The 13,844-nt window shown below is 36.6% G+C and overlaps 1 protein-coding gene across 1 annotated transcript; it reads right to left on the reverse strand.

The window, feature by feature from the left end:
* Positions 1-1,864: 1,864 nt before the first annotated feature.
* LOC145568461 (uncharacterized) lies at positions 1,865-2,776 on the reverse strand. The gene has a single exon (XM_081627885.1). It carries the CDS (start codon positions 2,774-2,776, stop codon positions 1,865-1,867), a length of 912 nt encoding a protein of 303 aa, XP_081484011.1.
* Between the last annotated feature and the right edge of the window lie 11,068 nt (positions 2,777-13,844).

A 13,844-nucleotide genomic window follows, 5' to 3' on the forward strand; every position in this document is an offset into this window, starting at 1 on the left:
TTCCCATTTCTTTCCTTTTTTAGTAAATTTTTTTATGTAAAATTAGCATTGTACCTTTATTTTTATAATAATTCAAATTAGTTATATTACTAAACTTATAAGATTAATAAACAAAACTAATTAATTAAATTAATCATTCCCACCAAAATTATACCCCAACCCTTCAAATTCAGCAACTCCCCAACTGCCTGAATTGAATGCTCATCATTCAATTCATCTGATGAATTGGTTAGAGTTCATTTATTCTGGAGAAATCTCCAGAATAAATCCCTCCCACCTAAACCCTACTTGTTACTTTCTCTCTCATCACTCGCCGATTCCAATCCTCTCTCTCTTTGTCTTCCTTGGTTTGTTATCTCTCAATTCCTCTGTCAATGGCTTCTCCTAGTGACAAAAACCTAGATCTAACTTGCCATGAAACCCTTGAAATAAGTGCTTCTAGTCGCCGATCTGGTAGCGTGACCTACAAACCCCGCCGTGGAACGGGTGTGATGAAACCCATTCGCCGTGCTTTTGTGATTGTGAGGAGGCGGATCCGTGGTGCGAAACTCGCTGACTATGACAGCGATGAGGAGCCGCCGAAGCTGGTGTTCTCTGAGGCTGGTGCCCGTGATGAACCACCGTCTGAGGTGGTTCTTGCTGGTGAGGGTTCCGTGGTTGCTGCGGTTGTTTCTGCTGGGGGTTCTGGGTCTCCAGTGACTGAGGTGGAGGTTTCAGCCACCGAATCTGCTATAGGGGAGTCTACCCCAGTAGATCTGGAGGTTTCTGAGGTGGTTAAGCCACCGGAGTCCCATGAGCGTGACGATGGCCCTTCCTCTGGCGGAAAACGCATCAAATCTGGTCCTCTAGACGGCATGACGAGGGAGGAAGTGATTGAGGCTTACCTGCAGATCTACTACCCTCAGTTCAACCCCCCTCGTAATTGAATGAGCAGCGTATACTCTATAAACCCTAATTTTTTTATGATTCTCTTTGTTGGTGCTTGTACTGTGCAATTAGTTGTTTACAAGTTGCTGTGGTGGGTTGTTGTTGATGATTGTGTGAGTACTTAATTATGGGTAATGCCTGTGATTTTAGTGACATGATAAGTTGATGCATGACTGTTGGAGTAACTGTGTAGTAATTGTTGTTAGCCTCTCTGTTTTGGGATGATGGTGGCTGATAGATGTTGGTTTATGTTTGTTAAAATTCTGGTGTATTGGGACAAGTATGTTGTTTGATTGAATTTGATTTATGCTATGGGATGGTGTTGTTTGGTAGTACTTGATTTGGCGGTGTTTGCATTAGTTGGAGTAGTTCATTTGCCAATATATATGTTTGTTGCATTGGTGGAATTCACAGTTGATTGGTTGATTGTGGTTGTTGAGAATGAGTCCCCTGCTGCTTTTTTCAACCATCACATACTTGCCATGGAAATGTTCATTTGTGACCCTTCTCTTTTGCCTTTAATGCATTGAGTCCCTTTTTTATCATGCATACCCCTTTTGGTTTTCCATATGATGATGAGACTCATCTGATAGCTACTTGGGTGGTTTGGATGCTCCATAAACCTTGTCAATAAGGTTTATGTTGAGGTACCAACACTCACTAAAGCTTTGACTGAAAACACAACCCTTCTGATGGAAATAATAGGCTCTAAAAATGAAACACAGATAGAATAAAACATGTAAATGTTTATTAAATCAAAATATTTGAACTTGACTGATTACATGACTGCCAAAAAAATAAACAAGTTGTATCTAGCAAAAGTACACATAACCTACACATAATCTAACACAAAAAGTTGTTTGAATAGGAAAAGGTTATATGTGGTAGTCAATTATGAGTCCCCTAATACTTGCCTTCCAAAAGTAAGGCACAATTATCAGTCTGCATCTACTTCCATGTGCCCTTCATCATCTACTGTAATTGTGATTGTGTCCAAAAAATGGACAACTTGACCTATTAGATCCCTGTCTACTTCAAGTAGTTGTGGTAGTAGTCCTTGGCTGTCCAAGCTTCTCTTCTTCATGTGTGGGGGAGAGAAGTTATTACCACCTTGCTTTTCCAGAATCTTAATAAGGCAGGATTGAAGTGTGATCCATGTGTACTTGTTTAGTATAGGATCAAATTCTTGAAATGCTCTAGCCACTTCCTTGATTAAGTCATCTAGATTCCTTGGAAAAGATTGATATTGTAATGATTGAATGACACTAAACAACCCTAAATCTAAAACATTTGTTTCTGGTGACTGAGCTGGTTGGAATATGAATTGAATGTTGAACCCATGTGCATGACAAGCTGCTTGAAATTCTTCATCCTTTGGTACCTGATGAGGCCTAGCATTATCCCATTGGATGATTATGTCCTTTCGCAACTGCTGTGGCCATTTTTCATAGATTGTTGGGATAACATGTGTTAGCAGCATCTCCCTTATGCACTCTTTTGTGACACTTTGAATAGCCTTTGTCTCTAGAGTCCCTGCATCTCTGTTCTTGATTTTCTTTTTGGATCTTTCATACTTTACAAAAGGAAAAAGGCCATATTTTCCATCATGTATCATGTTGTTTTCAGCATCAAACAATGGTTTACCTATCATTCCCATAAACATTGCTTTGATCTTGAACCTCCTTGATTGTTGAGCCCTGTATGGATCATCTTCTGTTGGAAGTAGGTAGAAGGTTCTTGTTTCTGGATTAATGTAGAACCATTTCTCATCTAAATGTATCCATTGCTGCATATCACTAAATGTTAGGTCCCCAATTGCTGGTACAGGATTTATTAGACTTAAAACCATTTAAGTCTTGACACTTTGTGCTTCTCTGTCAATGTTGGGTGATTTGTGCTTGTGTGTGTTCTTAGCCTGCCTTGCTGCCTTAGCCTATGCAATGCTGTTTTGGGTATTTTCAGTGCACCAGCATATCCCCTTTCAGTTGTTCTTTTGTACAATGGTACAGATGTCAAAAACTCATATGTGTATTATTTTGCTTTGCGTCCTGTCCTGCCTAATTTTTTTGTATTAACATCAACAACAATACCTTGAGCTAGAGAATGTTTTATTACCTGAAACCATCTTGTTGTTGTAGGTTTGTGCACTGAATATTTTCTTGCCAAATTGGCTAAAAAGCCTCTTGGCAGTGAGTCCCCCTCCATGTGCAACATAATCTCCTCAACAATTGCTCTTTTCTGTTCTACTGTCATCTCTCTTGTTGGTCTGCAATTGTGTTGTAGCTATTCTTGGTTTGCATCATCATCTACATCATACCCATCAGCATCATTACCTTCATGATCTTGCTCTTGTTCATGGTCTGAATCAGATGACCCTTGATACTCTTCTTGGTTGATTTGTTGTTGGATGAATTCATCTTCCATGAGCTGGTCCTGCTGAATTAATTCATCCATAAGTTCGTGTATGAACTCTCCCATGAGTCCCTTCTCTTTTGAAAAAATTTCAGGATTGCTTTTTGGTGATGAAGTGGCGGCTGGTAGTTTTTGGACGGTAGTCAACGGAGCCTATTCCTGTAATTATTGAAGCTGCATCTACTAACACAGCTCTAGGAATTAGGATTTAACTAATCAAATTTTAGATGGTTTGTAATTTATTAGGGCTGCCTGTATTTTGTACTTACTAAACTAATTTCTATGGTGATGTTACTTAAATTAATTCTCCCCCCTCCCCCCTCCCCAATTCTCCTAAAACTTATCTTTTGAAAATGGAGAATTGGAAGGGAAGCCCTGGTTTTATATAGGGCCTTTTGTTTGAAATTAATGGAAAATTTTGAAATTTGGGGGAATTTGGTTAAAGATTTGAAATTTGGGGAAATTTGGGGAAATTTTGGGAGGGAAACAAGCTTCCCAAAAATTTTCGCCCCTTATTCCTTAAGGTGCCAGAGAAAAAGAATGGGAATTTTCCACTTATTTCACAAAAGTACAACCCCTTAGAAAAGTCAACAAAATGGGACCACAAGTATTCCCTCCAATTTTAACTCCTAATTACATACCCTACTTTTTCTAATTCACCCATTAAAAGTTTTGCCTCGGCCTCCGCAAACCCCCTCAAAGTTGCTAGTAAAGTGGACCGGAGGTAGTATTAGAAACCGCTAGTTCAATTAGCGATGAATTTATTATTAGAAACCGCTAATTCAATTAGCGGTTTATTATTAATGGGGGCAAAAAAATTAATCAATATATCAAGTTGATGACGTGGACGGTATGTCCGGAATTTTAATAAATTGTAGCATATTTAGGAAATTTTGTTATCTTTTAACATTATTCATGGAAATCGCCCTAAAATTTTTTAATTTTTCAAGGTTACTTTGCTATATTTTTTCCAATTTTTTTAACGAACATTTTCACCATATTATTTTTAGCCATAACATACTGCATAATTTAAATCGTCACCATTTCACCAATGCTCATCAATTCCTAACAAATTAAAAATGATAATAAATTAAAATAAAACTTTAAACATCCCAAAATTTAAGAAAGAGACCAACATAATTTTATATGTGGAGTATAACAGTATATCTCTTGACATATTATCAGTAGACCGGTCGATCGGTGGTATCACGATGATGTGGGTTATACAGATGTGGTTAGTGTGGGTCGATAATTGGTGTAGGAGGTGATTGATGTGGATTTGAGCAAGATTTAAATGAGATAGATAAATAAGAAAGAGATAAAATGAATTTCTGATGGTAGACAAACAATCAAATTCAATCAATAAGCTAATATTAATTTTCAAATTAAATAAATGTATTTATTTAAAATAAACCATAAAATCATGTCATTGGGTTTGGGTTCGGGTCAGGTTTGACCCACAAATTTACAGGTTAAATGTGTTCGAGTTATACCGGGTTACTGGTAAAAAAACTTTGTTCAAGCCCCAGAGAAATGAGTCAGGTTTGCGGGTTGGGTCGAAATTTGACAGGTCTAATTGTGCATACGCATTACGCCTCCACCATTTAATTATTAGTCGGTTTAGGCACAAATTTCAAATTTTGTTAAATATATTAGACTGATCCAATTTTGACCCAAAATAGCAGGTTTAGGCACAAATTTTTTAACCCAAAGTGGAACTATTTTGGGACAAAGCCCAACCCGGCCCGTAATTACCTCTGCTATATACTAGTGTATAGTGTGCCAGTTGTATTCCTAACCATTAAAATGTGGATAACCCCTAATTTTCCTAATGAATATACTAGTTTTTTTCCCCGTGCGATACCCGTGTTGTTTATTGATTTTTTAGATAAATTTTTAATCTATATATCCAATTTTAAAATATATCATTGATATAAAATTAGTTAGGAATTGACGTGTTTTTGTGACGATTTGCTATCTAGTAGGCATGTAATGACTAATAATAACATTGGTGGAAATGTTCGATTTAATACATTAAAGAAAATAAAAAATTAGCAAAAAATAAATTAAATAAAATAAATGTTCAAAGCACGTTGGGTTGACCCAAACCCAAAACTTTGGGCAAGAGTTGGACATTTCTTGATTCGTAACTTGAAATGACCCAATTCGAGATGACTCATAACCCGACCATAACTCACACGTCTACATAGTACGAGTAATAAAATTCTATTAGATTGTGAAGTATATTATCTTAACCGATTAGTATATATTATAAATGTATGTTTTACGCTTTGACCTATTTCCTTCGCTCCAGAAAATATTATGATATGAAAAATAAATTTATATGATAATTTTTGAGAATTTTAATTTAATACTTTTTTTGAATAAAATTATGATTCAATTTGTACATTTGAAATATTGGTATTTTATCGAAAATAAAACTCTAAATTAACAATTTTATCCTTAAATTCGATCTATCTAAATAGAATTCCAAACTAACTTTTTTACCCTATGAAGTTTATATAAATCTATCCAATGTAACTCGACACTTGACACTTGGCGAAAAGTTAGAACACCAAGTGTCACTTTCTCGTAGCCTGGCTAGAGGTTTAGCTTTATATATATATATTATTTATATGATAGTGATACTCCATCTATCCTAAAATGACTAGGATGTTGGCCTTTTTTTTTTACTTCCTCCATTTTTTTTTAAATGCAACACTTTGATTTTTGCACTATTCACATAACATGGTTGGCTTAATTTTTTCACCTTAATAAGATAATAAATAAATGTTATTATATAATATATCATTAGATTCGTCATAATGTCTAGTTTCATAGTATAATTTTTTTATAATGTTTACTAATTACAATTAAAGATATTTATGGTCAAAGTTGTCTCGGCAAGTGTGTCGGTCAAACTGATGCAAATAAAAAAAAAATAAAATAAAAAAAAAAAAAAAAACAGGGGGAGTACTATTTATGTATTAGTTTTGATCATAATTTTTAATAACATAATAAAATCATATTTTATCATAAAAAATGTTGTTAGATATGTATTAATATAAAGTTTCATAATATGATTTTCATTAATATTTAGTTATATAAAAATAAAGTCAAACTTAGCTGGTGCATCGGCATGTGGAAAAAGTTGATCATGTCAGTTTTTTTGGAACAGAGGGAGTATGAGTATAAAAGAGTGAAAGTTACTATAGCTCCCAATAATGTAGCTCATATTTGTCTATGCCTATACTTTATTAGTATTTAACACAGCACAAACCACAAATCATTCATATGACACATGTCATCCCAAATCATTCATATGGAGTAAGTATATTTGTAGGGTTGTGAGACAAATTAAAATAAAATATCTCACAACATAAAATAATATAGCAAATGTACTAGGAAGAGGGAGAAAGGAAGAGAGAGATAGAGAGAGTGAAAAAAGGGTGAGATAGGGCCCACATTTTCGTCAGAAATGGTTTCACGTGCAAAAAGGACAAAAAAAATAGGGACCATAACTAGTGAGAGTATATTTTGCACTACCGAGGATTTTTATAAGTACCACTAAAACTGCATTGAGTACCACTGAGAGTGTATTTTGTACCACTGAGCTCTAATGGTATTATTTGACAGCCTAATGAGACATTTGAACCTTTTTTTAAATACCACTGAAATTATATTTGTACCACTGAGAGTGTATTTTGTACCACAGAATCTAAAATGGAAAAATTTAAATTTTGCATGAAATGACTAACCTACCCCTGCGAGACACTTCTAAATCTCTCTCAACCCTCCGTCTATATTCGTATGTTGCATGTCACATCCCTTAATCTTTCCTTTTTTTTGTATTCTTCTTTTTTTTTTTTAGTTAGCACATTTCGACTTTAGCTCTATTCACACACTCCCATCAAATTTGATCGTGTTTTGTGCTTTTACGTAATGAGAAATATAGTCATTTGGGATCTTGTTAGATTCATCACTATTTATATTTTTAGAATATCAAATTTTCATATTTTTTGGTGATTAAAGATATGAATGATTGAAGTTGTGCATTGGCAAACATGACTAAAGAAAAGTATGAGAAACGGAGGAAGTATATTAAAATTAAAATAAATACATTATAACTCTTAAAGTCTTTATGCATTCGGCAACTTGTAAATTTAAGTAAGAAAATGAAGTGCTTCATTTTCATCATAATAAAATATAGTTGAACTAATTAGTACACATTACATAAATATAAGAAGTATAATAAAAAGGATCTTGCTAACGAACACCCCCGGGGCGTTCGTGAGATTTTGCCTAATAAAAATAGTTTTTTCATCTCTTGATCTGAATAACTTAAAATATAACTTAAACTAATTTGTCATTTCTGATCCCATAATAAATCATGTATATTTACCTAACTAAATTCCTCCATCATCTTTCACAATTCCACGCACCTTTACTCTTTTATTCTTGTAAGTTTTGCTAACCATGCCTTTTAAAAAGTATGAGAAAACACTTATGATTAGTGTGAAGACAGTTATATCCTTGAAAATGAATGTTTACCTATTTGCCCTATTACTTATGTTAATTGCTTCTAAGTTTTAATTTTCCTTGTGTGATTTAATTATTTGACTTTTATGAATAGTAATTAAATAATTATACCCTCTAAAATGCTTGTTTAATTATTGTCTTTCCGAAAAAAAAACTTTTACAAATAGTACTCATACATTTATATCGGTAAAAAATGTTAATCTACCTATTTTTCTTCATTATGTTGCCAACAACTAAAAAATCTCTTCGAAAATGGCTAGTTATAGCGCGCATCGCGAGCGTTAACCACCGTAGTGGTCATAAAAGTATAAAACAATTACTTCGTATCCGTCCCTACTTTTTTAAAAGTATTACCCCTTTTAAAAATATGACCACACTTATAAATAGTGTTGCGATGATTATGTCCCTAAAATGGTTTTTTATTCTTTGTCCTCTCATTAATGAAGCTCTCCTTTTTCAAAAAAAAAAAATGTTAATTGTTTTTTTAACTCTTAAGAATAGTGGATATTTATACCCCTAAAAATATATGTTTAAATATTTAATGCTACTAACAATGCTAAACCGAAAGGACTTTCGAATATGGCTAGCTATGACGCGCACATTAGCCGCCCTAGTTTATATTAAAAGTTCGAACTATTGAAAAACATACATATATATTTATAAAAATAACCTAAGTAATATAATTCGTGCATTAAACGAGCTAAAAGGCTTGTTCGTTGTAAATAACCTGCTCTGATTTGGCCTACATCATCACACTTGTCCAGTTGTCCTTCTTACCTTGGTCATCAGCTCGTTCCTTATACTATTCACTATTGCTTCTATTCCATTCCCTGATTCAATCTACACTCTATTTTTAGTGCATTGATTTCAACAATTTTTTGCTCATTTGTTTTTTTTTTTTTTTTTTTTTTTTTTGACAAAGGATACAAACAGATTACATACTAATACTAAAGAAAACAAAATTAACCGCCGCTTCCCCGACAATTTGATGAGCTCGATGAACGCGCGGACGATCCGCCTTATGTATGCTACAATACTGAAAGGTTGAGCCAGGTAATTGAATCTTGCGATTGAGCCAAAGTTAAGCCACATTACCATGACCGTCTCCCCAAAGAAGGGTGACAAGATTATATGAATTCGTAAAAACAGTGATAGAATGACACCGACGATCAGAAGCCCAATGGAGGCCATACAAGTATACCAGAGCCTCTGCATGTAATGCTGAGTTACACACCCCAAAGTTACTTCCTCTTATGATTTGATCATCCAACGGGTCATCATTATCCAAGCACTAACCCATCCCAGCATGAAGAGAGTCTTAAAACCAAGCACCATCAATTTGTAGTGAAAGTAATGATCCCCTTGGTTACTCAGACCAAGCTGAGCTGTGTAAAACCCAGGCGGAGGAGAGGCCCCTGCTTTACCTCATGCAGTACTAAGGGTACTAACCGAATTTGCCGATGATACAAAGACAGAATGAGTGTCCATGACCTCCGTAAACTGTGAATCAAAGGACCTGACAGGCAGAAGAATCCCTAAAGATTCTAGAGTCCCGACATAAACATAAACTCCAAAGCGTGCCGACGAAGGTACCTAAGTGAGCACTGGAAGGCCCATCCTGACTAATAAAAGTCGGATATATTCTTGGATCCAATCTGAAAGAGAAAAGTCTCCATTATATTCTGAGCGGATACCAAGGCATCCACCCCTCCAAACTGAGCGTTCATTAAAGCACATTCTAAAGAGATGTCGTAAGTCCTCCGGTTCTGAATGGAAGAGGTCACATGACACATCTTGAACCGGAACCCCTCTGTGATGGAGTTCCACCTTAACTGCTAGAGCTCGATGAAGTAATTTCCATAGGAACAACTCCCATTTAGGTTGAATTTGGAGAGACCAAAGCACTTTCCAAAAGGAATCAAAAGAAGAAAGAGTGGCCTCTGGAGAAAGTTGTTGTTGAAGCATTGCATAGCCTGTTTTCACCAAGTACCTACCCGTAGGGGTACTAGCCCAGAAACGAAAGTCATCCTAAGTCGAATCAGGTGCTTCCAATGCAAGGATTGCAAAAACATCTGCAGGCACAAACCAGTCGAGATCTTTAGTAGAATCCCACCCCAATGACTGAGGATGGATGAAAAAATTAACGGTATGAGCTGCAGAATTGGGCAATGGAATTCTTGGTTTAAATTCAGGAATGCGACCATTAACCCATTTAGCCAAACCAGCAAGAGTAGACCGACTGTTACCAATTTTCTAGTTGCAACCCTGTTTTAAAAGGGTGTTTGCCTTTAGTAACCCCTGAAGACAATAAGAATGACGACTAGAGAAGGTAGGCCCACTGTGAGGATTGTTAGAAAGAAAGGTCGTTCGAGCGTCGAAAGCTCTTGAAACTAGTAGCTATGGAAAATAGTCTCCAAATCTGTTTCATGAGCAATGCCCTGTTTAAGGAAGACAAGCAACGAATACCCAAACCACCAAGGCCATGAGGAAGATGCATGGAATCCCTCTTTACTCAATGCATTCCCTTATTATCCGAATGCGCCCAGAAGAAACGCACTAGTAAGGAATCTATTTTCCCAGTAACAAAGACTGGTAACTCATAGCAAGCGAGAACATGGGACGCAATTTTCACCAAGATAGAGTTAATGAAAATGAATTTCTGTGATTGGGAGAGCCGGACAACATTTAAGCAATTAATTTGTCCAATTATTTTGTCGATGATGAATTAGAAGTGGTCCTTCTTTTTTCCCACGAAATCGATTGGAGCCCCCAGATGATGATCGAACACCTGGACATGCTTGATTTGAAATATTGTTTTGAACTCTGCCTGAGAAGAGGGTCATATATTCGGGCTAAACTTAATCAAGGACTTTGACAAGTTTAGCTCCTCTCTAGAAATCTTAGTAAATAGTTGAATGATCTGCATGATATTAGAACAAGAATCAGTCGTTGCCCGAAAGAAAATAAGAGCATCATCTGCAAAGAATAAATGTGAGATAGAAGGGCACGCTCTAGATAGATTAATTCCCTGAAATTGCTTTAAATCCTGTCCCAGATGCAACATACGAGAGAAAATATCCATATATAATAGGAAAAGATACGGAGAGATAAGATCACCCTGACGAAGACCACATTGTGGTTTAAAGGTGTCCGAGGTATTACCATTGATCAAAGATTTATAAGTAACCGTAGCGAGACATTGTTGGATCATCTGTAACCAACGGGCCGGGAACCCAAAGGCTTTTAAGACCTGCAAAAGAAAACTCCAGTGTACTCTGTCATAAGCTTTGCTCATATCAATTTTGATCGAAGCAAGACAATTAGTGCCTATTTTGGAACGGTGGATTTTCTCCATTAATTCATGACTCAATAAAATATTATCTGTCGTAGCGCGGCCTTGAACAAAGGCATGTTGAGACTCTAAGATTAGAAGAGGGAGATACTGGCGCAATCTAGCCACCAAGCACTTAGAAGCACATTTGTACATTGTGTTACATAGACTAATAGGACGTAAATGCCCCATTTCTTTGGGTTATCGATATTAGGAATCATGAAAAGGAGTGACTGCTTCCATTCTTTCAAGAGGAACCCCATTTGAAAGAAGCTTTGAATACCTGAAACCACTTAATCTCCCACAGAATCCCAATGAGTTTTGAAAAATTCAACCGTAATTCCATCTGGCCCCGGAGATTTACAATTCCCTAATGAAAACATGGCAAATTTGAATCTCAAAAGCAGTGAAGGGACGTTCCAAATTAGTGATTTGAGAGGGATTGAAACGAGGAAGATCCAACTCCCGTAGGACGATATCAATTTCCGGATCATAAGGAGGCATGTCATTAGTTTTGAAAGTCTTCTTAAGAGATTGCACAACAACATTCTGAACATCCGTCTAGCCATGTTGGAGAACACCAAGATCATCAAGTAATGAGCTAATCTCATTTTTCTTCTGTCGATATTTGACCTTTGAGAATAGAAGTTTCGACGGGCAATCACCTTTCAATATCCAGTTTTTCTTGCAACGTTGTCTCCAGAATTGTAGTTGCATTAAGATAATCTCCTTTGAGGTAACAACATTTATCATGTAGAGAGAGGCCTCATGAACCGTGCGAAGAGACTCTCCATCATTAGAGAGATCCTTTGAGAAATTTTCTAATCGACACCCCAAAATTTTTTGTTGTTGAGACACCAATTCCTGACTAGTGATGATTTAACATTTTCCAGATTCTTAATTAGAGAGAACGGACATGGGAAAGCCAACGAAATGTCTTTCCCAAGTTGAGAGAACGAAGTTATGTATTTCCTTATAGTTAGGTTCAGACACCAGTTGTCCAATTGATATGGACGGTTGGACTGTCTTTGAAACGGGGAGTCATAAAAGAAAATAGCTGCATGATCAGAAATGAGAATTGGTTGATTGAGTAATCGGCTATCAGGATTTTCATGAAACCAATCAGAGGTCATGTATGCCTTATCCAGACACTGTAAAATGAGTTGATCGGCCTCACGATTATTCGTCCAAGTATAGGGAAGCTCCTTGAAGGGAGTTGCAAGTAAACAAGACTTAAGTCTAAACAAAAAATTGTGGAATTCATTTTGCGCCAACTTCCAAAATAGATTTTTAACAAAGTGAAAAAGGAGCTTAGCTCCCAACTTATTTGAGACTATAGGTAAAACAAGAAGAGAGTTTAATTCTCTTAACCACACTATGACACTAACACAAGAGCTACACCGGGGAATTGGGGTACAACCGTACAACTATCCTAACTTGCTAAGTTGTACAAATAAATCAATTAAATTTACAAAAGTTAGTTCTTTCAAGGGTTTTTTATTTGTGATAAATCAACAAAATTTACACTATTTAGTATTTGTTGACTTCCAAGTGTTGTTCATTTTTTAATTGCACAAATATTATACTCCTTTTGTTTTATATAAGTGCATCACTTTTCATTTTACCGTTTTTTTAAAAATACATTACTTCCTTTAATTCATTGGACAAGATAGGACATAATTTCATCATCCGAACTTGGACAGACATGTAGCCTCATCAACAGATCAATTCATCAGTTTCCAATGTTTCTCACTTTCACTTAATTTATTATTTCTCATCTTTCACATCTATCCCATACTCTTTTAATTTACGGAAATTTCACCAAATGCCACTGAGCAATTTAAAAATTCACCAAATGCCATCGGACTTTTCAGAATTCACCAAATGCCACCCAGTTTTTAAAAAATTCACCCAGTGCCATTAATGACCAACGGCCGTTAACTCCGTTAGTAATTAGGGGTTAATCATGACACGTGTCATGACATAATTGGACCATTTATCTTAATTCATAAAAATAAAAAAAAAAACAAAAAAGTTCAAAAAAAATTATAAAAAAAAAAAACAAAAAATCCCCAAAATTTTCCCAGCCACCCCGACCACCGCCAAACACTAACCCCTCCCCCCATCTCGCCGGAAAACGGCCAGTCACCACCGGAACCACCAACAATCGGCCGGCCGACCATGTAGCTCCCCACCTGACCCACCGCCGACCCCCAAAACCACCCACGCTGCTCATCCCGACCCCAAAAACCACCTACACATCTGCCCCGACCCCAAAAACCACCCGTAAAAAGCCCCGCCTCCCTATCCTCACCCTCAAAATCGGTCGTTTTGACGGTGGGAGAAGGGAGGAGGGGCTTTTTACTGGTGGTTATTAGGGTCGGGGCGGTTGTGTGGGTGGTTTTTGGGGTGGGTGATGCTCGTGTTTGCGGTTTTATGGGGCCGGGGCAGTTTGTGAGGGAGGTTTTGGGGGTCGGCGGTGGGTCAGGTGGGGAGCTACATGGTCGGCCGGCCAATTGTTGGTGGTTTCGGTGGTGACCGGCCGTTTTCCGGCGAGATGAGGGGAGGGGTTAGGGTTTGGCGGTGGTCGGGGTGGTTGGCAAAATTTTGAGGTTTTTTTTATTATTATTATTAT

This window comes from Chenopodium album, chromosome 2 (genome assembly GCF_948465745.1).
Source record: "Chenopodium album chromosome 2, dcCheAlbu1.1, whole genome shotgun sequence".
In the NCBI taxonomy this organism is placed as follows: Eukaryota; Viridiplantae; Streptophyta; class Magnoliopsida; order Caryophyllales; family Amaranthaceae; genus Chenopodium; species Chenopodium album.

Bases quoted from the DNA above. Each gene is read 5' to 3' on its own strand.
- LOC145568461 (XM_081627885.1), bottom strand. From the start codon at position 2,776: ATGGTTTTAAGTCTAATAAATCCTGTACCAGCAATTGGGGACCTAACA.